This window comes from Schistocerca americana, chromosome X (genome assembly GCF_021461395.2).
Source record: "Schistocerca americana isolate TAMUIC-IGC-003095 chromosome X, iqSchAmer2.1, whole genome shotgun sequence".
Classification (NCBI taxonomy): domain Eukaryota; kingdom Metazoa; phylum Arthropoda; class Insecta; order Orthoptera; family Acrididae; genus Schistocerca; species Schistocerca americana.
The window spans coordinates 197562007-197587814 of NC_060130.1; the positions used below are offsets into that span (position 1 = coordinate 197562007).

Below are 25808 nucleotides of genomic sequence, written 5' to 3' on the forward strand. Positions count from 1 at the left end.
ATGCCGCGACAGCGTGGACGTGAACCGTATGTGCAGTTGACGGACTTTGAGCGAGGGCGTATAGTGGGCATGCGGGAGGCTGGGTGGACGTACCGCCGAATTGCTCAACACGTGGGGCGTGAGGTCTCCACAGTACATCGATGTTGTCGCCAGTGGTCGGCGGAAGGTGCACGTGCCCGTCGACCTGGGACCGGACCGCAGCGACGCACGGATGCACGCCAAGACCGTAGGATCCTACGCAGTGCCGTAGGGGACCGCACCGCCACTTCCCAGCAAATTAGGGACACTGTTGCTCCTGGGGTATCGGCGAGGACCATTTGCAACCGTCTCCATGAAGCTGGGCTACGGTCCCGCACACCGTTAGGCCATCTTCCGCTCACGCCCCAACATCGTGCAGCCCGCCTCCAGTGGTGTCGCGACAGGCGTGAATGGAGGGACGAATGGAGACGTGTCGTCTTCAGCGATGAGAGTCGCTTCTGCCTTGGTGCCAATGATGGTCGTATGCGTGTTTGGCGCCGTGCAGGTGAGCGCCACAATCAGGACTGCATACGACCGAGGCACACAGGGCCAACACCCGGCATCATGGTGTGGGGAGCGATCTCCTACACTGGCCGTACACCACTGGTGATCGTCGAGGGGACACTGAATAGTGCACGGTACATCCAAACCGTCATCGAACCCATCGTTCTACCATTCCTAGACCGGCAAGGGAACTTGCTGTTCCAACAGGACAATGCACGTCAGCATGTATCCCGTGCCACCCAATGTGCTCTAGAAGGTGTAAGTCAACTACCCTGGCCAGCAAGATCTCCGGATCTGTCCCCCATTGAGCATGTTTGGGACTGGATGAAGCGTCGTCTCACGCGGTCTGCACGTCCAGCACGAACGCTGGTCTAACTGAGGCGCCAGGTGGAAATGGCATGGCAAGCCGTTCCACAGGACTACATCCAGCATCTCTACAATCGTCTCCATGGGAGAATAGCAGCCTGCATTGCTGCGAAAGGTGGATATACACTGTACTAGTGCCGACATTGTGCATGCTCTGTTGCCTGTGTCTATGTGCCTGTGGTTCTGTCAGTGTGATCATGTGATGTATCTGACCCCAGGAATGTGTCAATAAAGTTTCCCCTTCCTGGGACAATGAATTCACGGTGTTCTTATTTCAATTTCCAGGAGTGTATATAGTTTCCAACTGTAATACTTATGTCATTGTGTTAAACTTTTAATACAAGATACTCCTCCCTGACGAAGGAACAAAGTTCCAAAAGCTAGGATACGTAAATTTTCTGTTGTTTTGTGTATCTGTCAGCTGTACTGAGCTGAGGTAAGTACTGGCCAGCCCCTCTATCTCTTTGTTAGTATTTGATACTCTTAGTGAGTATATTATGATAGCATCTACAATTTTTGAATTCAGTCAGTAACTATTTGAAACAGAAAAAAACTTTGTGTTGCCCGTGGATGTCATTAGACAGACAACCAGTAAGAGAGACTGGTTGACAAGGTGATGGGGTGGCCAGGTGACCATTTTAACCATTTAATTACATAGATTACTTTTTTCAGATGTAACAATTTGCATATGATAAAAAATGTAATATTTGCTTTTGTTAACTCTCTATATCATTTTGTGTATCTCTTGTATGTGTGTAATGTAAGTGCATGTATGTGTGAATGATGTAAGTGGCACATCATTATATTTAAGGTTGCGAAATTCAGTTATCACTTGACAATGACCTAGGAAGCCAGAAAATGGTTTGTGATTAGATAAAGAATAGAAGGATTCAGGAAAATCATTCTTTCTTCTCTCAGCAAATGGGCCTGAAAAAGGAGCCATGTGAAACATCTTTGAGTTATTGTTATGCTGATTATGTAGTGTCTCCAAGCATACACTTGAAGATGAAGTACAAGTTAGGGGCACCACAAGTCATCAAAGGCACAATGAGTGTCCTCCATGATTTGAATCACATATTTACAGGATGTAGAGTGATAACTTTCAACCACCGATATGACTGCATCTTCCATTAATCTCCCTTTCTGAAAGCCAAACTGCAGCTCTTTGACTGGTTATCCTGAAGTTAAATACAATTGTACCAATATGCTGACTCACAAGCTTATGTTGCTCAAGTCTGACTTATCTACATGTTTGTGGCTTCTTGTGTTGGAATTGTTGGTCTACTCATAATCTTTGTCATTGTGTTCTAGTTAAATGCATGTGAAATTTTGAAGGTTTATGCTTCTGCCCCCCCCCTTCCCCTCCTAGTTAACTTTCCTGTAGAGTATGTTGTGGAGCATCCAAATATTTATTACTGAGCAAATGAGATTTTCACACTGGCAATGTGAGTCTAAAAGCATAAAGTACTTAGTACATAACCCTCACAACAGCAAAATTAGCCACCAGACACTGCTTCCAAATCTGTAGTGCATGAAGTATTGTTTATCATTGAGACCTGCCTAATTCCCATGTGACAAGTGTTGATTTTTTAAATTGGTAAAGCTACTGTATTCACATTCAAAGAGTGCAGTATTTATCAGTTTAACTTGTTTTTATTTAATTCATCACCAGAGAATTAACAATACAACTTTTACTTTTCACTTCATATTCACTGCCACTGATGAAAAAACTGAAATGATCATATGGCATCGTTGGCCGGGATGTCCCAGTCAGGTTCAGCTGCCAAGTGCAAGTCCTACTTCAATTGGTGCCACATTGGGTGACTTGCAGCCAGTGATGAGGATGAAAGGATGATGAGGACAACACAACACTCAGTCCCCAAGTGGAGAAAATCTCCAACCCAGCCAGGAATCGATCCCAGGCCCAGTGCATGGGAGGCAAGCATGCTACCACCCAGCTGCCACTAATAAATCTTCATGTTAATGCCAAAGATAGTCATCAAATGTTTTAGTAAGCAAAATTTGTAAACAAAAATTATATGAGATACAAATATTAAAGTTTTGTGGCTACTAAAATTCTTTTCTCAAAGCTTAATATAAATTCTTTTAAATTCTTTTCTTGAAACCATGTTTATACAGATTTTGTTACACAATGATGTCTTCAGAAGTTAGTTCTGCGCAAGATAATTGCATGAAGGAACTAGTAGGTTGCAACCAAACTGCAGCAATAAGGAGCTTAAAATAATTTAACTTAATATGGATGGAACCTTTTAAATTGCAGTGCCAACAGTTGAACAAAAACAGTCACTGACCTCATCACTGAGTGGCACTTCAGTTGCATTGACACTCTGTTATAAGTGGGGGCAGATGCATACCAGACATCATGCTCTCATAAAGGGTTAGGAAACATTAGTGTTCAGGGTTAATGGGGAAGATGGAAGATGGTTGTAAATTCATGTTATATAAGTAACTGTCATAAGAAATCACATGAAGCACATAGCAAAAGTAACAAACAATTAATAAAACAAACTTTGTTACCTTAAGCTTCTTTAAATTACTGCATTGACTTATTTATGTGTACACATTGTGATGGAATGGATCAGTGGTACAGTCTAGTGTACAAGCTGATTCCTTAACTTTATTATAGAAACCAACGCATAGGCTGTGAGAATCACAATATTCGTAATTACTGTTAACACTCTGCCATCTGGTGACACCACAGTGGATGCACCAAGGTGCATGAAATGTGTCAGATATACAGGTTGATTATAATTAAAGTTAAACTTTCAAACCACTGTAGAAATAACACCACTGGTCAGAATGATGACAAATTGCAACAGAATATTATTGGAGAAGGGGGAGAAACATATGACAGAAGAAAAATAAATAGTTACAAAATGTAGCAATAGATGTCACAGTAAGCATCATAATTTAATAGTGGCCAACTGCAAATGACAAATGAATCATACAACAATGCCTAAGGTGCACGTTTGACATTAAATGAACTGTACTACTCAGTGTGCATGGGTGTACAGCTTTGATACTGTTAATTACTTAAGCACATGCACCATGGCAAGGTCATATCACATGGGGTGGTAAAAATAGGTTTTTAATTGTCCTGAGGCCAAAAACTGCATAAAAAGTGTTGATCACATCGGTTCTTAATTGTACTGAGTACAAAAACTGCATAAAAAACATCAATCACATCAGTTTTAAATTGTCCTGTGGCCAAAAACTGTATAACAAGTATCAATCAAAATCAAATCAGATTATTAATTTCCAAAATGTATTGCACAATGCCTGCCTTCAGTGCAGCTAAGTCTGCAATTGGATCACTGAACACAACATCTTTCAGATAGCCCCACAGCCAGAAGCCACACAGATTAAGATCACCTGTAGGAAGATCCGGAGATTTGGACAGCCAGGCTGTAGGGAAATGGCAGATGATAATTCTAGCATTTCCAAAATGGCACTTCAGCAGCTGCTGAACTGGATTTGCAATATGAGGTGGTGTGCCATCTTGCATAAAAATGATCCCATCCACACATCAAATCTGTTGGAGAGCTGGAATGACATGGTTGTGCAAAAGACACTCATATCACTTACCAGTGATGGTACAGGCAACAGGACTGGAAGCACCTGTCTCTTCGAAAAAATATTGCCCTATGATAAATGATGCCGTAAACCTGCACCACACAGTGACCTTTTCAGGATGAAGTGGTACTGATTGATTTGCGTATGGATTTTCCATTGCCCATATTTGACAATTCTGTGTATTGACATATCCTGTCAGATGGAAGTGGGCTTCTTCTGTCCACAGGCAATCATTGTTCACTTCCATGCGAGCAAGAAATTATAAAGCAAAGGTCTCTCTTTCTGGCAGGTCAACATGAAGCAACTCTTGCACATGGGTAACTTTGAGTGGATAGGAAAGAAGGACGCTATGTAGGTTTTTATGTACTGTGCTCATGGGTATGTCGAATGTTTGGGCAATTCTCTGTGCATTACACGTTTGCACACCACCACTCATCACCTCCTGCATTGCTGTGGCCACTGCTTTCACTGACATCGAATCAATTTGTTTCCCCCCTTTACCAGGTGGCACACCAAAAAATCTGTCTTTTTGAATTTCTGAATCATTTTCTCCAGACCCATGGCAGTCATCAGACCAATGCCTTTCTTAGAACCCTTCAGTGTCCAGAACTTCTACAGAGTGACATGTACACAGTCCTTATTCTTGTGATACAGCTTTACAAGCAGAGTGCAATCATGCATTGAGACAGTTATGGCAAACACTGCAGATGTGAGAGGAGGAAAAGCTGTGTACCTGGTGTGCTTATACCAAATTCCAATGGGTGGTGCACATGACAGATGTTTTCATTTATGCATTCTGACACATACAGTGTCATCAATTGATCAATTTTCACACTATTTTTTTTCTGCCATACATTTCCCCCCTTCTATGATAATATTCTGTTGCAATTTGATGTCATTCTGACCAGTGGTGTTATTTCTACAGTGTTTTGAAAGTTTAACTTTAATTACAATCACCCCATATGTCCCAGCCACTTGCACCTCTAACAGTTTAACACGTATGTAAACATATGGCACTGATCATTACTGCATAATGTGGTCAAAACAAATTGCCTGCCTTCCTTGCATAATAGCTCAAACCAAACTGCCTCATGCATGGTTGAAAGTAATGCCAATTCCACCTCACCTCTGATTTGTCGACTGATGCCTCTGATTATCACATATATTGGTCTCACCTCCATTTCCTCTCTTAAAACAACATTGTACAGATACTGTTCACGAACATTTCAAGGTCTTCCCCTTGCCTCTGTAGACAATTTGTTGTACTATCTTATGTACCTCTTCTCTAAATAACTCTATGGCAACACCCTTGCCAGAACATCAAACCTTTCTGCACTTTTCATTGTATCCACAGATTCTACATAGGCATGCATTTATCCTGATAACTTCAGGCATGCCTCATTTAACTGAAAGTCATCTACTCATGAAAAAATTCAAGCAATGTCATAAACATATTGGAAAAATATGCCCACAGTTTACCCATGAGAACAGAAATAAAATTAACTGCAGGTCATCAGAAAGTGGTTTGGCGGAGCTCCACAATTTGCAGTGGTTGAGGAGACCATCCACGGCTATCACACCTGACACATTGCAATGAGCTGATGTTGTCATTCACGAGGACAGGTGCATTACGACTTGGCAGTTGGTGCTGCATCTGTCAAGCAGTAAAGGAAGTTCACACAGTGAAGCACTGGCTTCCCCACCAGCACAAGGATTGGCACTGACAGGGCATTCATGCCCCTGTTTTGCCCTGGAGGAAGGCCATAGAACAGCATGGAGATTATGTGAAAAAATAGGGTGTGTAGATAAAACACCATTCTTTTGTCTGTGTAGTTCTCATTATGTTCAATAAAGAATTGTTGAAGAAAAAAAAGATGTGGTATATTACTTTATGGGCAACCCTCATACAATGCCCTATGTTGTCAACAATTACCTCATAACTTTTAGTCCCCCCCTCCATCAGAGTTTTGAGTCCTCCCTCAAGCATGGGTGTGTGTGTGTGTGTGTCATCCTTAGCATAAGTTAGTTTAAGTTAGATTAAGTACTGTGTAAGCTTAGGGACCGATGATCTCAGAAGTTTGGTCCCATAAGACCTTACCACAAATTTTCAAATTTCATCACTTTTATTTTCACTAATCTGTATGTTCTCTTGTACTTATTTGCACTGCAGAGTGGTGCTACACAAGCCAGCAGTGACACATGTGAATAGCGAGGACTCCTCAGTGACTACTGGCTTCAACAGCTGTGGGGCATGGTGTGGCCCCTTGAAGTCTGCCTTGGGATCTTGGGCTGGGCACCCACAGATGGGCTTCTCTAATGAATGGGCAGCAAATGGGCTGTGGCTGTAGGTCGGCATTGAGACAGTACAACTCAGGGCCCACTGGACTGTTGCAGCTGTCCAGCCAGTGGCAACAGAATTATCTTGAAGCTGTCTGCCAACACACAGGTAAGTCAGATAATCAATCTGCATACACATCACATGCAAATCACATGCTGGGTCCTTGCCACTCCCATATCCTTGCCAAGCACCTGGGCTTGGCATCTAGAGTTATTACAGTATACCACTGTCTACAGGCATTGCCCATTTCTTCCCCAGTATGAACCCTTCTAAGAGGTTTGGACAAGGAAAAGGTAGGTCATGTTTGTGTAGTTGGTAGCCCGTCCTTGAGAACAGCACCAGAGGTGGATGGTGAAAGCCATTTGCTCTAGCTGAAGAGTGGCATACAAAAGAGCATCTACACTGCACACAGGCGGTTTCTTCAGTTGTTGCCTATTTATCAATTCTCTTTCACTAGAACTTTCTTTTGTAGGTTCCTTAAACACACTTGCATCTTCATGATTCTTCAGTTCTTCATTGCCTATTTCACTTGGGAGTAACACCATTGTCCTACCAGATTTCTTAGGTTCAAAAACAACATCCAGATGACAAAATGGTAGATATCGAGATAGACGACAGAGGGATAGAAAAACAGTTAAAATCGCTCAAAAGAGGAAAGGCCGATGGACCTGATGGGATACCAGTTCGATTTTACACAGAGTACGCGAAGGAACTTGCCCCCCTTCTTGCAGTGGTGTACCGTAGGTATCTAGAAGAGCATAGCATTCCAAAGGATTGGAAAAGGGCACAGGTCATCCCCGTTTTCAAGAAGGGACGTGCACAACTATAGACGTATATCTCTAACGTCTATCAGTTGTAAAATTTTGGAACATGTATTATATTCGAGTATAATGACTTTTCTGGAGACTAGAAATCTACTCTGTGGGAATCACTATGGGTTTCGAAAAAGATGATTGTATGAAACCCAGCTTGTGCTATTCGTCCACGAGACTCAGAGGGCCATAGACACGGGTTCCCAGGTAGATGCCGTGTTTCTTGACTTCCACAAGGCATTCGATACAGTTCACCACAGTCGTTTAATGAACAAAGTAACAGCATATGGACTATCAGACCAATTGCGTGATTGGATTGAAGAGTTCCTAGATAACAGAACACAGCATGTCATTCTCAATGGAGTGAAGTCTTCCGAAGTAAGAGTGATTTCAGGTGTGCCACAGGGGAGTGTCGTAGGACCATTGCTATTCACAATATACATAAATGACCTTGTGGATGACATTGGAAGTTCACTGAGGCTTTTTGCAGATGATGCTGTGGTATATCGAGAGGTTGTAACAATGGAAAATTGTACTGAAATGCAGGAGGATCTGCAGCAAATTGACGCATGGTGCAGGGAATGGCACGTGAATCTCAATGTAGACAAGTGTAATGTGCTGCGAATACATAGAAAGAAAGATCCCTTATCATTTAGCTACAATATAGAAGGTCAGCAACTGGAAGCAGTTAATTCCATAAATTATCTGGGAGTAAGCATTAGGAGTGATTTAAAATGGAATGATCATATAAAGTTGATCATCGGTAAAGCAGATGCCAGACTGAGATTCATTGGAAGAATCCTAAGGAAATGCAATCCGAAAACAAAGGAAGTAGGTTACAGTATGCTTGTTTGTCCACTGATTGAATACTGCTCAGCAGTGTGGGATCCGTACCAGATAGGGTTGATAGAAGAAATAGAGAGGATCCAACGGAGAGCAGTGCGCTTCGTTACAGGATCATTTAGTAATCGCAAAAGCGTTACAGAGATGATAGATAAACTCCAGTGGAAGACTCTGCAGGAGAGATGCTCAATAGCTCGGTTCGGGCTTTTGGTGCAGTTTCAAGAACATACCTTCACCGAGGAGTCAAGCAGTATATTGCTCCCTCCTATGTATATCTCATGAAGAGACCATGAGGATAAAATCAGAGAGATTAGAGCCCACACAGAGGCATACTGACAATCTTTCTTTCCACGAACAATACGAGACTGGAATAGAAGGGAGAACCGATAGAGGTACTCAAGGTACCCTCCACCACACACCGTCAGGTGGCTTGTGGAGTATGGATGTAGATGTAGCTGTAGATGTAGATACTCTGAATAATCAATTTTTTCTGATTCAATTTACACTCAAAAGCCATCAATGCCATCAGAATAACCAACAAAGATTCCTGGTTTTCGTTTTGGATCCCGTTTCTTTCACATTTCCTTCGGAATATGAACAAAACACTTCACCCCAAAAATATGAAGTTCATTTAGCTGTATTATCTTTCCAGTGAATACCTCATAAGGTGTTTTGCCATCCACACAACTTGTACCAGTTCTGTTTAACACATAAACAGCTGTGTTTGCTGCTTCTGCCCCAAAAACTTAGGCAGGCCCTGAGCTAGCAACATGGTTCAAGCTAGTTCCACAACTGTTCTGTTGGTGCACTCAGCACATCCATTCTGTTCTGGAGTATAAGGATTTGTGACGATGAGCTGTATGCCATTTAATTTCATCAAATCTTTTAACTTCAGTATTATCAAATTCTCATCCACCATCACACTGAAATGTTTTTGACAGTTGACCACAAAAATTCTTCACAATGCTCACCATTTCTGCAATCTTCTCTGCAGGCTCAGACTTCTGCTCGAGAAAATACATCATGTGCAATCTTGAAAAGTCACAAGTGAAGCAAAGAAAATATTCTGCTCCTCCCAGCGATTTACACTCCATAGGTCCACACAGATCAGGATGAATCACTTCTCCAGGTTGTGTGGCACACTGCTGTCATAACTGAAAACTGTTGCGATGCTGCTTCCCCTTAACACATGCATCACAAAACTTCAACACCATGCTGCTTCAAGAATTGTTGGACATTATGTTTGTTCTGATGACCCAAGCGTTCATTCTAAATTTGCAGAGAGTCCTTTGGTGCAAGATTTACCTCAGGATCACAAAGCTGAATTTGTTTTGCCACTCAAATCAACATCTTCAACAAGTTGCCACTACATATGCTACACACTTTTAGAATGCCATTGTTTCGGAACTCACACTTGTCTTTCAATGAATAAAAGTCTAATCCCTTGTCTATAGTAGATGATACAGAAAACAGATTTCTTCACCTTTCTGGGGTATACAAAACATTATCTATATGACATAACTTCCATTTTCCATCAACAAAAGCTTCAAAATAAATAGTCCATTTTCCTAGTGCGTTCATAGTCAAATCATTGTCCATGCATATCTGCAGTGGTGTTGCAAACTTAGTAAATGATGTATACCACTCAGTTTTCTTAGCCATGTGATTCGTCACTCCACAATCAGCGATCCACGAGTCCTTGTTCAATTCTGCACTTTTTACTTCACCAATGAAAGCCTGGTCAGACAAATCACTTTTATTTTGGTTGTGGACAGATTTTTGTTTGTGTTTTACATTTGGACATATTTTTTTAATATGGCCAAATCCACCACAACCCAAATATTTGAGCTTCTTTTCATTTGTAGGCTTTTTGTACTTGTTTGATGAAGTAACATTCCTCATAGTGGTGCCCTCTGCATTTTTAATGTTTGCTTTGGTAGCAAAAAGTGCAACTACCTCGTCTTCTTTCTCCCTCCGACAAGCATGATGACTGTCATCTGAAGTTAACACGTCCATTAAATGTTTTAGTGTTTGCTGATCTTCAGATCTTGCCCACTACAAGTGTTGTAGACTTTTATAACTGTCAGGTAGTGTGTCAGGCAGTCACACAATTAACAAGGATTCATCACGTTTCATATTGAGTTGCTGCATTCAAAGAACCAAGTTTTCAAAACGAGCGAGATGTGTCACCATGTCATCACCTGAACTCATGTAAAAATTGAAGAATTCTGCCTGAACAGAATGTGCAGCTTGCTCTGTTTTCTGTTCAAACATGGGATGTAGCTTGTCCCACATATCTCGTGCACTCTCACATGCAACCAACAATGCCATGACTTTTGCTTCTACAGTTCTAACAATAATCTGACTCACTGCATGATCAGCTTTGTCCCATGTTTTTAGCGTAGCGTTAAACACATCTATTTGTGCCAATGTTGCATCCACTGGCAAAGCTGCCGGTTTTCCTACATCAACAATACACACTTTGTATGCGCCGTCTGATGCACGTAATAAATTTTGTACTGCAAACTTCCAAATAATCCAATTTTCAGCTCCACACAGCTTCTCTATGCCATGAAAATCCATTGCAGTCCCATAAAACAATTCAGATTTACAACCGCAAAAATTACACAAGAGAAACATGCAGCAATTGTTCATGTATATACAATACGAACCTTGTATAGCACACAGCAAATGCTAATGCATTTCTGGCATCATGAAATGTAAAATTGCAATTCCCAATTCCTTTCTTGAATCATGTACTGAGCCCATAACCTACTGCAGAAGCTTCAAGAAAGAACTAAAGGGCACAACATAAAGCATACACACGATGTAGTTGCTATAACAAGACACATGTATTTTATTTTATGTCACCAACCAAAGGCATAGACACAGATAGTACACAGCAGAGAGAGTAATACAAACATTTCACTTCAACAAAATTTATCATAGGATATAGTTTTGTTTGCATTATTAAACTGTGAAGTTTATTTATTTAATTGAGAGGTTGCTGGTTCCTTTTTCAAGTTTGTTTCAGTACTGTTTTTAAATATTTGCTTCCAAAAGTAATTCTTGTTTCAATGCTATTACTGTTATAGTAACTGTGTACCAATCAAAAGGGACATTTTTGTGCAGTCATCACCAGTTTTATGCAGATTTGCTCTTTGGTAAATGTTTTAAAAAATCCAAATGTAATCCAGACTAAATCAATCTCTCCACTTGTCCCCCATATAGTCCAGCTACCTGTAACAAATATTAGATATATATTTCATCGTCCACATCTAAGTTCTTGCAGTTGAAATAGACAGGTTTTTATTTCATGAGGATTCACAAAACTCAGATCATCCACTTGGAGCCATACAAAAGAGTCTAAACTGTTTTTATATTGTCTCATAAATTTCTGTTTGACTTTCCTACAGTAATTTTTAGAAATTGTGACCACTTTCCCCACAAAACATTTCTTAGTGTCATTTGACTTTTTTGAGGCACTATTCACACCCATTTCAATGAGGAGGTAATTGCCTTTTGCTATACTGTCACAGGAAAAATTATCATTCTGTCTAACAAGGTCTGGAGCTTGACATTCTGGGTTCCAAAGGTTATTGTCACTGTTGTTAATGTCTTTCACTGATGGACCCTCAGGTTCATCACATTTAGCAGTGTCATTACTGAAATCCTGATGGGCTTCAGTAGGCTCAATATCTGACACACTGTTATTTAGTTCAGTTTCTATTCTTCTCTTTTAGTGCACCATTTTCTTTACCCCCAGAATGCAACTTCTTCAAAAGGTCAAACATACTTTCCTTCAGTTTTTCTTCAATTGAATTCCTGTCTTCATTGGTGCTACTGTTACCTGTACCCATAGTTCAAATTTGGGCCAGTATCTTCTGGCAATTTGCAGGAATGAGTCCACATTTTTCGAAACCTGATCTTCTGCTATCTCCTGATCCTTCAGTTCTTGAAAACAGCTTTTTTAACATTGCTGGCAGCCTATAATTAGGCACAGCTCCTCTATTTCATTTCATCTTCTATTGCATCAAAACCTCATGCCAGTGTTGTTTGAATGGTATGAAGGAAGATACATCAACAGGCTGAGAAAGATGAGTTGAATTCTTTGGCAGGCAAATAAATTTTATATTTTCCTCTCTGCATTTTGCTGTTAAGTCTGAGACATGTGAGGAAATATATTATCCCCTATGAGTGAATGTGGTGAATCCTGACTCTCAAAATACAGGTAAGCTGGTGGCAAAAACCATTCTTCAAAGATCTTCTGCTCTATCCACCCAGATTTTGTGTTCACAGAACCTGCTTCTCTGGGGCCACCTGATGACCAAATGTACCAAAGCTGAAGAGGTCAATCTGGTACCAAGCACTGTGGGTTTCAAATCTGTGCCAGACAGCATGGAACTCTATGACCACTACAGTTTGCTGCAGCAGTCGCACCATAAGCTGTGGCTGCGCACGCTCCTGGCCCCGAGTCTAATGTGAGGGCGTCACTGTGGAGCGCATGGTCACGGCGGCCAATAGTGATGTACCCTGTCATGTATTTAGGTGGCTGCATCTCACTCAGCGAGGCAGTCTGGTACTCGCGTTGATTCAGTTGACATCTCGTTTACAGACATTGTGTTTACTTTGCGTGTGCTTACTTTCCATTTACGAGTGGGCATTGTTTTGATCTCGTGTGGTTGTCTCTTGTGACCCAATCGCTTAATACTCTGTTGTTGATCTTGGTGCCTTGCTCGGTTGTCTGTCATCGTGCTTCTCCTTCCATTCCCATTCATCCGTCTTGTTGGTTCAGTGACCGCTCCCATCGGTAGTAGTTGTTAGCATGGAGGCTAAGTTGGTCTGTCTTCTGGGACAACAGCAGCAGCTCATGCAGCAGCAGCAGCTCCAGTTAGACATCTTACAACAGTCAATGCAATTCCTTACAGACAAAGTTGTTGCCCGGGATGTAATAACCCAACAGCTTCTGAGACCTCGGGTGACTGGTGCTTTCCCACATCCACCGTCGTTCCCACCATTTAATGACACTAAAGAAGAATGGGAAACATACTTACATCAACTGAAACAACATTTCACAGCTTTCCAAGTCATGGGTGACCACTTGCAGTGGTCGTTGTTTTTGTCTTGGCCTTCCCCAGACACATTCTATCTTCTCCGAAAGTTGGCACCCTTGTCCGATCCTGTGGCTCTCTCTCTTTCCAGGAAATATGCCGTTTGCTGACAAACTATTATTCACAGTGCTACCATGTGGTCGCCTCTTGGCTGGAGTTCCACCAGTGCCATTAACAGCCTGGTCAGTCATATTGTTCCTAGGTCACGGACTTGCAGGGTCTCAGCCGTCAATGTGATTTTACATGCACCAATCAGCAGTGTAAGGCTTCGTATGCAGACTCCCTGATCCGGGATGTGGTGGTTCAGCTGGCTATCGATCCTGAGGTCCCCACTGCAGCGTTGAAACTCAATTATCCCTCATTGGAAGAGATTCTCTGCATTGCCCACTCATTTGAAATTGCTCAGGTGGCTACCGAGCATCTCATGGCGCGGCCGCAAGTGACGGCGATAGATGCATCTCTGCGGGTTCCGCCTACACAACGTAGATGTGGCATGGCCAACAGAGGCCAGCTCCATCGGGTCTCCTCTTTGTCTGATGTCTCTAAGGCATCAGAGCCTCCAGTCACCCCTCATCGCCAGTCATGCGGCTCGCTTCCTTCTTGCCCACAGTGATTTACCCACACTCTTTCACTGATTGCCCCCACCGTTGGAAAATGTGCACGCTGTGTGAGAAGGAGGGCCACATCTGATCTGTTTGTTGTAGTCACTCTACTCCCTCCTGTCCTGCCCCTGCTGGGTCTCAGGTTACAGTACATGCTCTGCATTTGGTTGTCCCACTGGAGGACCCACCAGCACAGAAGCTATTCCTCACGCTCCACCTTTTTACTGAGGATGTCAGTTTTCAGGTAAAAACTGGGGCCACCATCTCCGTGATTAATATTGCGACATGTACCCGCCTGGGCTCCCCTGCGTTGTAACCTTCCTCTCTGTGTTTGGTCGCCTATGGCAATGGTTCCATTCCCCTCCGTGGGCACTTCATCCAGGCGACATACAAACATGTTCCATGGCTCCTTACCCTATTGGTCGTTGACCATCTGTCGGCATCAAATATTTTTGGTCTGGATGTGTTTCCACTGTTTAGCTTTTCCATTTACAATGAAATTAAGGTTGTTTCCATGGCTGTTCCCTTTCAGGACTTGGAAGATCTGTGCTCAGCTCTTGGATCATTGTTTGCAACGGATCTTGGGTGTGCTTCATGTTTTCAGTCCCACATCACACTTTGGCCGGTCGTGCAGCCTCACTTTTTCCAGGCCAGCAGTCAATCAGGAACTTGATTGGCTCTAGGCTGAGGCATACCACCAATTACAGTGCTTGGGCGACACCATTGGTGGTCATACCGAAACCCAATGGGTCTCTTCGACTGTGTGGCGACTTCGGCACTATTGTCAATGCTCAGTCCTTAGTAGACACTTACCCCATTGACAGACAGGAAGACCTTCTCACCAAGCTTGTGGGTGGTGGGTACTTTTCTAAGATTGACCTGGCTGAGGCATACCACCAGTTACCCTTGGATGCTGATTCCCAGAACATCATGGTTATCAACACACCTTTCAGTTTATAAAAGTACAAGCACCTTCCATTTAGTGTCTTTTTGATGCCAGCAATTTTCCAGCCATTCCTGGAGCAGCTTACACAGCCTATCGCAGCCTGCATCAATTATCTGGATGACATTTTGGTCACCGGGCGTTCCTGCCAGGAACATTTGCACAACCTCAGCGCCTTATTTCATGCTCTGCAGTCTGCAGATTTACGCTGTCGGCTGGACAAGTTTTTTTCAACCAGAAGTGGAATACTTAGGCCACTGGCTTAACAAAGATGGCATTCACCCTTCGGATCACAATGTCACAGCCATTGAGGCCCTTCCTCATCCCAAGGACTTATCTTAACTCCAGGTGTTTTTGGGCAAGGTTACTTATTACTTAAGGTTCTTACCCCAAGTTGCCTCCATTGCTCAACCCCTCAATCACTTGCATCGCAAAGGGGTGAATTTTGACTTGACTCCTGCCTGTGACCCAGCTTTACTCTATTTACAGACGATGCTGAAGTCCGCTACTCACCTTACTCCTTTCTCTCCAGACCACCACTTTGTTGTGGCAGCTAATGTGTCGGCATACAGCATTGGGGCAGTCCTCGCACATCGGAATACTGATGGCTCAGAACAGCCCATCGCCTATGCATCTAAGACGTTAACCCCAGCACAACAGAACTACTCCCAGATTGAAAAGGAAGCCCTGGCGATAGTGTTCGCCGTCCAAAAATTTCACATCTATCTCTTTGGGGCCAAGTTCGCCCTCCTGATAGACCGTAAGCCCTTAGTTAAGCTTTCTGGACCCCACTCTCACCTTCCAGAGTGGACGGCTCAGCGTCTGCAGTGGTGGGCATTATTTTTGTGGAATTACACTTATACCATCCAGTATAAGCCCACCGCCGACCATGTTAATGCAGACACTTTGTCACATCTCCCAGAAGGCCCCGACCCTGCGTTTGACCAACAGGAGTTCCTCTGCTTTCACATTGATTCTGCCTGCCAGGATGCACTGGATGGTCTGCCTCTTGTGGCTGCTCACATTGCCATGGCTACACACCGAGACCCTATCTTGTGGCAGGTTCTCCACTTAATGGTCCATAGTTGTCCCTCCTATATTACTCATTGGATGTGAACCGACTTCAGCCCCTGGTGCCACCTGTCCCACGGGCTCTCCATGATCGATGATGTCCTTCTGTTGGCCACAGAATCGGATGCCCATCGGGTAGTCACCCATCCAGCTTTTCGACGCCACGTGCTCAGTTTGTTACACCACGGGCACTGGGGTATGTCCCGCATGAAAGTTTTGGCTCGCCAGCGTGTGTATTGGCCCGACATCGATGGCGATATTGAACACCTGGTCCACGGGTGCACTGTGTATGCACATCACCAGGCAAGCCCCCCCCCCCCCCCACCCCTTCCCCTCTCAGTCATTCACACCCTGGCCTGTGCCTCGCTGGTCCTGGAATAGCATCGATCTCGATTTTGTGGGCCCATTTTTGGGGTCCATGTGGTTACTTATCGTTGATGCCCACTCCAAATACCCGTACATCATCTGCATGGCGTCCACCACCATAGAGGCCACACTCATGGCCCTGGCCCAGGTTCTCGCCATTGAGGGCCTGCCTCACACAATGGTCTCCAATAATGTCCCCAAATTCACGGCATCTCCTTCCATGACTTCTGTCAGACCAACGGTATCAAACATATTTGTAGCCCGCCCTTCCACCCTTCCTCCAACAGCGCAGCAGAGAGACTTGTCCACACATTTAAACAATAGTTGACAAAGGTGATCAAAACATCTCCAACCATGTCGGCCCTCACCCTGTTCTTGAGCACATATCGCACCATGCCAACTGACGAACATAGTCCGGCGGAGCTCCTCCATGGGCGACAGCTGCTGACCCTGCTCCATTTTCTGTTGCCGTCACTCTCCCACCCCCACTCCCGGCCCTCTCAGCATTAAGCCTCTGGCGCAGCCATGTGGGCCCACGTGTACGGGAGAAAGGTGGGTTGGACACCCGCCACTGTCATCGTAGCCCATGGGCAGCGTGTGACATCAGTGCAGACATCAAAAACATTCAATTGCTGCCATTATAACCAGCTCTGCTCGTGTACCCCTGCGGTCTCCCACCGCCACCTCCTCCTATACTACCTTTTTTGGGTACAGACGTGGTCCTTGAGTCACCGCCACTGCCACCGGTTGCTGCATCCTTGTGAGTCTGCCACCGGTCCTCCCTGGCCCCAGGTGGATCGGACACTCCCTTCAATGCCCTGGCCTCTGCGTCAGCCATCATGGACACCTCGGACGTCTCTTCCTCCCCGACACTGGCAGTTGATCACCCTGGGTCTTCTCCCTTCTGCCAGCCATCATGGCACTGTCTGGGGTGTTTTCAATCCTACGCACAAGTTTCAGAGGGGGGGGGGGGGGGGGAGGAATCTGGTATCTAGCACCACAGGTTTCGAATCTGCACCAGACAGATCAGAACTCTATGGCCACTAGAGGTCGCTGCAGCAGTCACACCGTAAGGCATGGCTGCATGTGGTCCATGCCCCGAATCTAATGTGAGGGCGCCACTGTGGTGCACGTGGTCCCAGTGGCCAATAGCAACATATCCTGTCGTGTATTTAGACACATGCATCTCACTTAGTGAGGCAGTCTGGTACTCGCGTTGATTCAGTTGACATTTTGCTTACAGGCATCACGTTTACTTTGCGTATGCTTACTTCTCATTTACAAGTGGGTGTTGTTTTGATTTCGTGAGGTCGTCTCTCTTTGCATAAAAGTATCTTCTGTTGAAGGCAATGAAGTTTGTCCATCAGTTTTCATAATATGAATCCATTAAGTGCACAAGAAAGCTTAGACTTCTGTATGGAATATTTCTCAGCAGCCCTGCAAATGCTCACATGGCATTTTTTTTTTACATCTTCAAGGGACTTGTTCAAATTTTCTATGCTGCTATTCACATATTAGCATGTGCCAGCTCTTTTAACATAGATGCGTAGTGTTTGCTGCATCACCCAAATGACAGATCTTTAGTAGTAATGAGGTTATGTCTACACAACAACTGTCTCAAGCCACCTCAGGTAAGTTCCTGTTCAATATAAATAATTTCCATATTTTATACTTTCATAAAAATGCCATTATTGTAATAACTGTTTTTTTTGTCTGATAACCTTAAAGCCACTTACCAGAAAGTTTTAATCCATGGAAATTATTTTTCACCTATTAAAATACAGAAAGTTTTGGAATTACTGCCAAAGATGATATTAAATGATTAAAACACCTGCAGCCATCTCTTTCCCATTTAGCTTATTTACACAACCAGTTTCAATGTTCCATCACAACACCATCTTCAGGACCCCTGACCAACAAAATTGGCAGGAATCCAATCTCCTGTGCTGTCATAACGGGAGCCAATATTAAATAACCAATGTCTGTAGATTTCTGGTTTATACGAAACTATACCATCAATTGATGAGTGAAGGGATAGTGTTGTGTGAACCAGAGACTACGGACACCTGTTATTTAATATTGGCTCCTGTTATGACTGCACACAAGATCAGATTGCTCCCAACTTATGTTAGTCAAGAGGCCTTAACCCTGCAGTAGTCATGTGAATTTTTGTTATGTAGTTCGTTGAGTGTGTGACAGTTGTCACCGATGGTTGTTTACAATGTTATTTTAACAACAGTGAAACAAAATATGAAAAATACTTGCATAATGATTGTGCTGTATTTATTAAAATATCCACACATTACCTATTTTAATGAAAACAAACAAAATTGAACTTATACTGGAGTAAAATGAAAAAAGTGTAGTTTGTGAACTATACACCTGTATACCTGTATATGAGTCTCACTAATACAATTAAACCAATATTTCCAAAATTGCCATCTGACACATGTATTACTTCAGTCTGCACTGTCCAAACAACTGGCACAAACTTACATCAAATTATCGAGGCAGGTCCGCTTGTAGCACCTAACACACCACTTCCTGGTTGATTTATCCCATGATCTACCATACTCATAACATCTTACTCCTTTTCCCTATCTTTCCTCTTGTGACCTGTTTGCAGTCTCTTTCATTCAAAGCAATGAAATTCCATGTCTCCTGATCTCTTTAGGAACATGTGGTGCTTGACATCTCCTTTCTATTTGGTGCTTCATAAGTTTCCTCACAACAGTGGTTAGGAAAGTAGTTCTCTCCACTGCTTTATCTTAATTTTTATCCAATTTATAAATGAAAAATTATTTATTGTAGCTAAATTTAGTAGATTTTAGAATACTACAATGTGCCAGTGACTTGTATTTCATGCCACATCATTTTTTGAGACAGCTGGTAAAACCAAGTCCATGCCAGCTTTTGTCATGTTGTAAAATGTTATCATCTCAGATATTTGACCATCCCTTGTATCACTGTAGATAACACAGGCATGGTGCATTGTACAAATAACAAGGACAGCTTTATTCTTCATGGATTAATATGACACAAGTGTCTTGTCCTTTTGAAAGCTCATAATTGAAGATTTTTCTGTTTATCAGGAAGAAACTCCAAAGGTACTTATGTTTATTTTGGCAAAGTGTCCCCATGTAACACCATTATCTTTGAGACTTTCAGTAAGAGAATGCATCAAAAATCAGTTATTGGTGGTCACACTTCTGTTAGCATCTGCAGTTGGCTCCATCATTCCTATTAATACATTATGTGGGCTACTGCTTTGTTTATAAGGTGCATCAGGCTGTGAATCAACATAGGTTCCTTCCGTTACTGTATATATTTAGCATCAACTAAAGCAAATGTATGCAGCCTATACTTAGCATGTTTGCTAGGTATGAATTGCCAAAAAGAACAATTACCCAAAAATGCTAACAGTAAACCAAAACAAGCCATCTTCAGAATTTATTTCTCGACCTCCTTTCTGTGGTCTATGCAGACGTGTGATTATACTGTATGCTTGAGTATGTGTGTTGTTTGGGGGCTTCTGTTTCAGCCATTTTGGGGTCTTATGTTTACACAAGTCATAGGTTTCATTTGCATCACCAGTTAAAACTCCTCTTCTTTATCCTTTGAAATCTCTTGTGCAGTGGTTGAATGGTGGTCTCTGAGGAGTAAATTGTGTTGTTCATCTTCAGAATCATCAGAGAAGATGAGATCCTCCTCTGCATCACTGAGTTCATCAAACAAAGACAACACTGTTACTGGATTTGACGTTTCCTTGACATTCCCCTTTTATTTGGTACAGACATTTGAATATTACTAGTAACCATGACTGTAAAAATTCAAAGAAAATGTAAAAAAATGAATAGAAATATAAATGCAATGTGAAGCATACTACTGCAATATTTAGTATAAGCCCAATAGTATAGGGATTAAACACTGAAAAATAAATAAGTTACTTATTGAAATAGAAACAGAAATGGTAACATCAATAGTCAGATGGGTGGCAGTTGTCAACCAGAGCACACAATGTGGATAAATTTAGCTTTATACCCCCTAAGAAGAACCATGTTCAAACAACAATAGTGGGGTACTGATCTTTAAGGATACAGAGTACTTATAAATGGTGGAAAAATCAAAATTTTTTAATGACTTCATTAAATTCTATAATCTTTCCTGATTACATTGATATATACATTATAGGGTTTCAAATGAAAAATGAGCTATATATTTCAAATTTTAAAGTTACGGTCGTGTATAGCAATGGAGACTCTAAAGCTTTCAATAAAATTAATGAGTTCAATGTTTATGGTGATAATTTGGTAACAAAACTGGAGTGTTGTGGACATGCAGAAAAGGATAGGTGCTTGACTGAAGAAGCTATGAAGAGAAATGAAAGGAAAGTTGCTATCTAATGAAAAATATCTATCTGGCCGAGGCATATTGACAGAAACTGAAATAGATCTTCTTCAGATTTATTATGGACAGGCTATTAGATGAACTGCACCTCTGAACGATGGCACAGCAATGAGAAAAGCTGTATGGGCCACCTAATTTCATAAGTTGTCGACAGATGACCACCCTGTTCACAGACTTTGCCCTAAAGGAGCAGATTCTTGGTGTGGTTACCAAAAAGCAAAAGAAAGTGGTTAAATATACCATCAGGAGCATTCTCTTCCTGAGCCTGTCATGAATTAAATAAAACCAATATTTAGAGACCTGAGTGACCATTTTTTGCTTACTAAATGTCTTCATGGGGGCACTCAGAATACAAATGAAAGTTTCAATCATTGCATATGGAAAAGATTACCCAAGAATGTTTTTGTAGGACTATATACATTAAAAGTTGGTATACTAGATGCAGCGATATGTTTCAATGATGGAGTGATAGGAAGGTAGGAAGTCCTGAGAAATTTAGGCATAAAATGTGGCTCTAATATGGAAGATCAATTGCTTGCGTGCGACAGGCAACAGGTGCATGAAGGTGAAAGAGTCACTCTTCAAGTTACCAAAGAGGCAAAAAGTGCTAAAAGGAAAGCCAAGAGGAAGCTTGAAGATGAAGAAATGCTGCAGATGAACACTATGCTTGAGGAATGTTCTGAGGCACAGTTTAATTAGACTCATATCTTCATTCGCAATTTCCCACAAGTTATGTTTTCCAGAATTCAGGTACAAATATTTCCTAAAGTTTATAAATCATTGCTCTTATTTTTTTCTGTATCTTGCAATAGTCCATACTTATGTAGTAGACCTAAGCTTTACTGCAGAATCAACTAAATTATAGGAAAAATAACATTTTTATTAGGAAAAAATTATAAAAATTAAAATGTAAGATGTGATATTTTTTATGCTTGTAATATGCATATCTGGTAAAAATTTGGTCTTCTTCAAATGTATAACATTGGATTAAATGGTACCTCAATTTGAGTAAGCATTTCTGAAACAAATTTTATCAATTTCTTTGTAATTTTTTTAACAACCCTAAGCAGGTTCAAAAATATTCAAAATAATTCTAATTTGTTTAGAAAGTGTGCTGCATTACCTGATATCAACAAAAAAATCTATAAAACATACACATTATAAACAGTGCCTGAAAGAAATACGTGTTGATTTTTACATAATATTGAGCCAGAAAAGTACCCTGTATCCTTAAAGTGAAACTCAAAACTATACAAATTCACATCTGTGGACAACCCATACAGTTGATAATGTAAGAAAAAAGGAAATTTCAGGGTGACATATGTCATCCACATGACTATTCCAGGGTTAATATGGTGTAATGGAACTCTGAAACTGGTTGCATAAAAAATTGAATGCAAAAGAGATGGCTGCAGGTGTTTTAGTTTTCATTTCATAATGGATAGCCAGAGTTCTTGCAACAATCTATTACAAGGATGGACATAGAAAAAAGATAATATTCTCCTTCCTGTTAACAAATCACATGAGGTTGCCAAAATTATTCTTATAAAAATAAAGTAACCTCAGTGTGGAAGTTGATGTTACATGCAAACCAATCAAAGAATAAAAATATTTGTTATATGAACTAAATAGTGATAAAATATAGTATTATGAATATATGTTGTTCTGCCTCAAATCACTCCTGTGTCTCAAGACACCCCATTTTACAGTAATTAAAGTTATGAGAACATCATGTAATGGAAGAACTTAGTGATGTACTATACAGCAAAAGAGGTATGTTACCACTCATTAGAAATCAGGCATTCCCATCTCTTCAAGACAGTGTTTGGAATCAGCTAAAAGTAATTTACTTACAAGATAATCGTCATCAGAAGTTCAAATTCTCCAAATGTCAATCACCTATTTTGCTTTAATGACTGTAAGTTTCCAAATCATGATAATATAAGTTTAGAGCTATATTTTTTTCTGAATCAGACATCATATCCTGTTGATTAATCCAGTTAGTAATTATGATTTTGAATAATTTAGAATAATAAATTATTTATTTCAAGATGGATGTTATACTTGTAAATGGGGGATTTCAGAAACAGTGTGATAGTTATGTTTGTTGTACTTTTGTGAATTACTAAGCTGAACATTTTCCATAAACCAAACGATAGTGAAGTCTTAGAATGCATGCTAAATGGTAAAATCTAGCCTAGCTGAATTTCAAAGCATTATGTAATTTCAGAATTCACATCATGTTCTTACATCTCTCAGCCAATGGCCTTGTCACAGACGTAACACTGGTTTCTGTCAGATCATCAAAGTTATGAGCTGTTGGGCTTGGCTAGCACTTAGGTGGGTGACCATCCACATCTGTCAAGCGCTATAGGCAAGCAAGGTACACTCAGCTCTTGTGAGACCAAGCAAGGAGCTACTTGACTGGGCAGTAGTGGCTCTGGTCATGAAAACTGACAATGGCTGGGAGAGCGGTATGCTTACCACATGCTACTCCATATCTGCATCCAGTGATGCCTATCAGCTGAGGATCATGTGGTGGTCAGTCAGTACCATTGGAACTTCAAAGGCCTGGTCAGACAGAGTATAGTTTTTTACCTTAAGTCTGTCTTTATGTAGTCAACTTCCTCTGAAAATTGCGTGTTCACAGTTGGCCAGTGTACAGTTAACGTCTCTGTGTCAGATAGCAGGAAAGTTCACATCTGAGAAGCACACTGCTAACATCTCTATTTCAGATCAAGTTAGAATGACACATCAATAACATATATATGTCACTTCTTGTTAAAGCCTGCATATTTCTTGCCTAGGGCTCACCATTCTGCGACGGTTATGGTGAAATTTTGTGCCTTCGTATACTACGCTCAACAACAGCGTCTGTAAAAAATATGAAACTGTGAAATATCTTTGAATTTTGAAATCACTGGTGAACTAGTAAACATTAACCTCAAAAGTGCTAAAGATATGCAAACTGTTTGATGTTTTGTGTTAAGTATGCAGGTAACAATACTGTAAATCCTGTCATGTGCACTGATACAGTCATAATTCTGTCACCATATATTCTGCCACTGTGAACTATGTTCAAATCTTTGAAGCTGTCTATTAGTTAGGTGATTTTCCTTCTTTATGGAATTACAAAACAAGAGATGTTCTTTCTTTTATCTGCATATACTGTGAACTATGAAACTTTAACTGGCCACCACCTACAATGTAGTGTCAAAATATTGGGTTGTCTTGTTTGCATTATTTAAATCTCTTCTTCCTGAGATCAGTTCTCAGTATGGTCTCTCAGTTCAGTGAGAAATGAGACTTCAACACTGTTCAAAACCAAGTGCAACAAAGAACCAGGTAAATAGAATTTTGCAACCTAATTAGATGAAAGCTCATCTTCAGTTATGGAACAGTCTAAAACAGTTTTATCTTTCTGACAACATATAAGATTGAAAGCAACAGTATGGGTTTCCCTAAATTGATGATCTGATTCATTTGGCAAAACATAATAGATTCCATAAGTGAAAGCCTTTTTACACACAATGTTATGTTAATTTTTAGATTCATCCTTGCATAAAACAATAGAATCTATCTTAGAAACTAGTACAGCATTGATAAAAAGAACCTAATTATCTGACAAAAATATAGTAAGGAAAGTTCTGCCAGAATGTTAATAATCTAGGAGTGGAGACCACTCATGGAACAGTACAGGCACTGAGTCATTGAAGAACAGCATATACAATGTGTGTGTGTGTGTGTGTGTGTGTGTGTGTGTGTGTGTGTGTGTGTGTAACAAAGCTGTATTAATATGACAGCAGAAGATTCTGATAATAAAACTGCATAAAAAACTACCATTAAAAATACAATAACTACAGAAAAATTCATATGAAGGTCAGGAAAACATTCCAGTGTACCTTACTGTATAAAAACAGAGTTCTGGTTGCATAAAGTTTTTGTTTGGTTAGTAATTACTGCAAAAGTTAGATACATTTGTAAAAAGTGACCTTAACAAACAACTGTAACCTTCAAAAAATCTATTGAGAAGACGGGCAATGACTTTCTTGTTGTGTCACACCACCACTGTTCAAGATGTGACAGATTACGCCTTATCTGCCATCCTTTAGTCAAATGACACAAATCCTCTCGAAGCAGTAGGTTATTCAGTGAAATGGCACAGATGAAGTAAAAAATCTGTAAAAGTAAAATACACAAGTTCATATAATATGGTAACATTTTTAGAGACAGTTTCTTTTGTTTTTATTTTGCAGTTCACTTGAGACCGCAATCTGTATTATGCACAATACTTTAAAAACCAAGTGTAAATATCAGATTCATTCTAGCCAAGGGCTGTATAGTTAACTGCTAAAAAAAAAAATTGGCACCTCACCTGCCTAAATATCTGGAGAATAATCTCTGAGTCAAGACTATGGCACTCCATAATTTTATGAATAGAATTTAATTCCTGCAAGAGTGTCTCCAATGGCTGTATACTTGACAAGCTCCGTTTGGGTTCATGTTCAAGAATAGCTGGCACCACCAACGGACGTATCTTTTCTTGTATGTGCCGAGTAAGACTCTGTAATGACATTTGAATCTCAAATACTATTTTAGAGGGGGTTAAATATATCACATAGGTGAATTCATAAAGCAACTACTACTTTCTTACATGATACAAGACCAAAACATTAATGAGTTGAAGCAAACTGAAAATAAGACACACTTAAAATTTGTCTTTCTCCAATCTTTCAAGGCAGATATTCAGTCCACTCTGTGGCCAAATGAACAGTTTCTCAGTTATAGCATCGTTTGTGCAATTATTTAAAAATAAAGAAACAAAGAAAGAAA

The 25808-nt window shown here is 41.1% G+C and overlaps 1 protein-coding gene across 1 annotated transcript in view; it reads right to left on the bottom strand.

The window, feature by feature from the left end:
• The window catches only part of LOC124554805 (unconventional myosin-Va-like), a 50099-nt gene extending 24624 nt beyond the window's left edge, over positions 1-25475 (bottom strand). Inside the window, exons 1-2 of the mRNA XM_047128460.1 lie at positions 25351-25475; positions 24987-25154 (exon numbers count right to left, since the gene is read on the bottom strand). Of these exons, the coding sequence (XP_046984416.1) occupies positions 24987-25154; positions 25351-25401 (219 nt within the window). The 5' untranslated portion in view covers positions 25402-25475. The remainder of the gene's footprint in view (positions 1-24986; positions 25155-25350) is intronic.
• Positions 25476-25808: the final 333 nt, after the last annotated feature.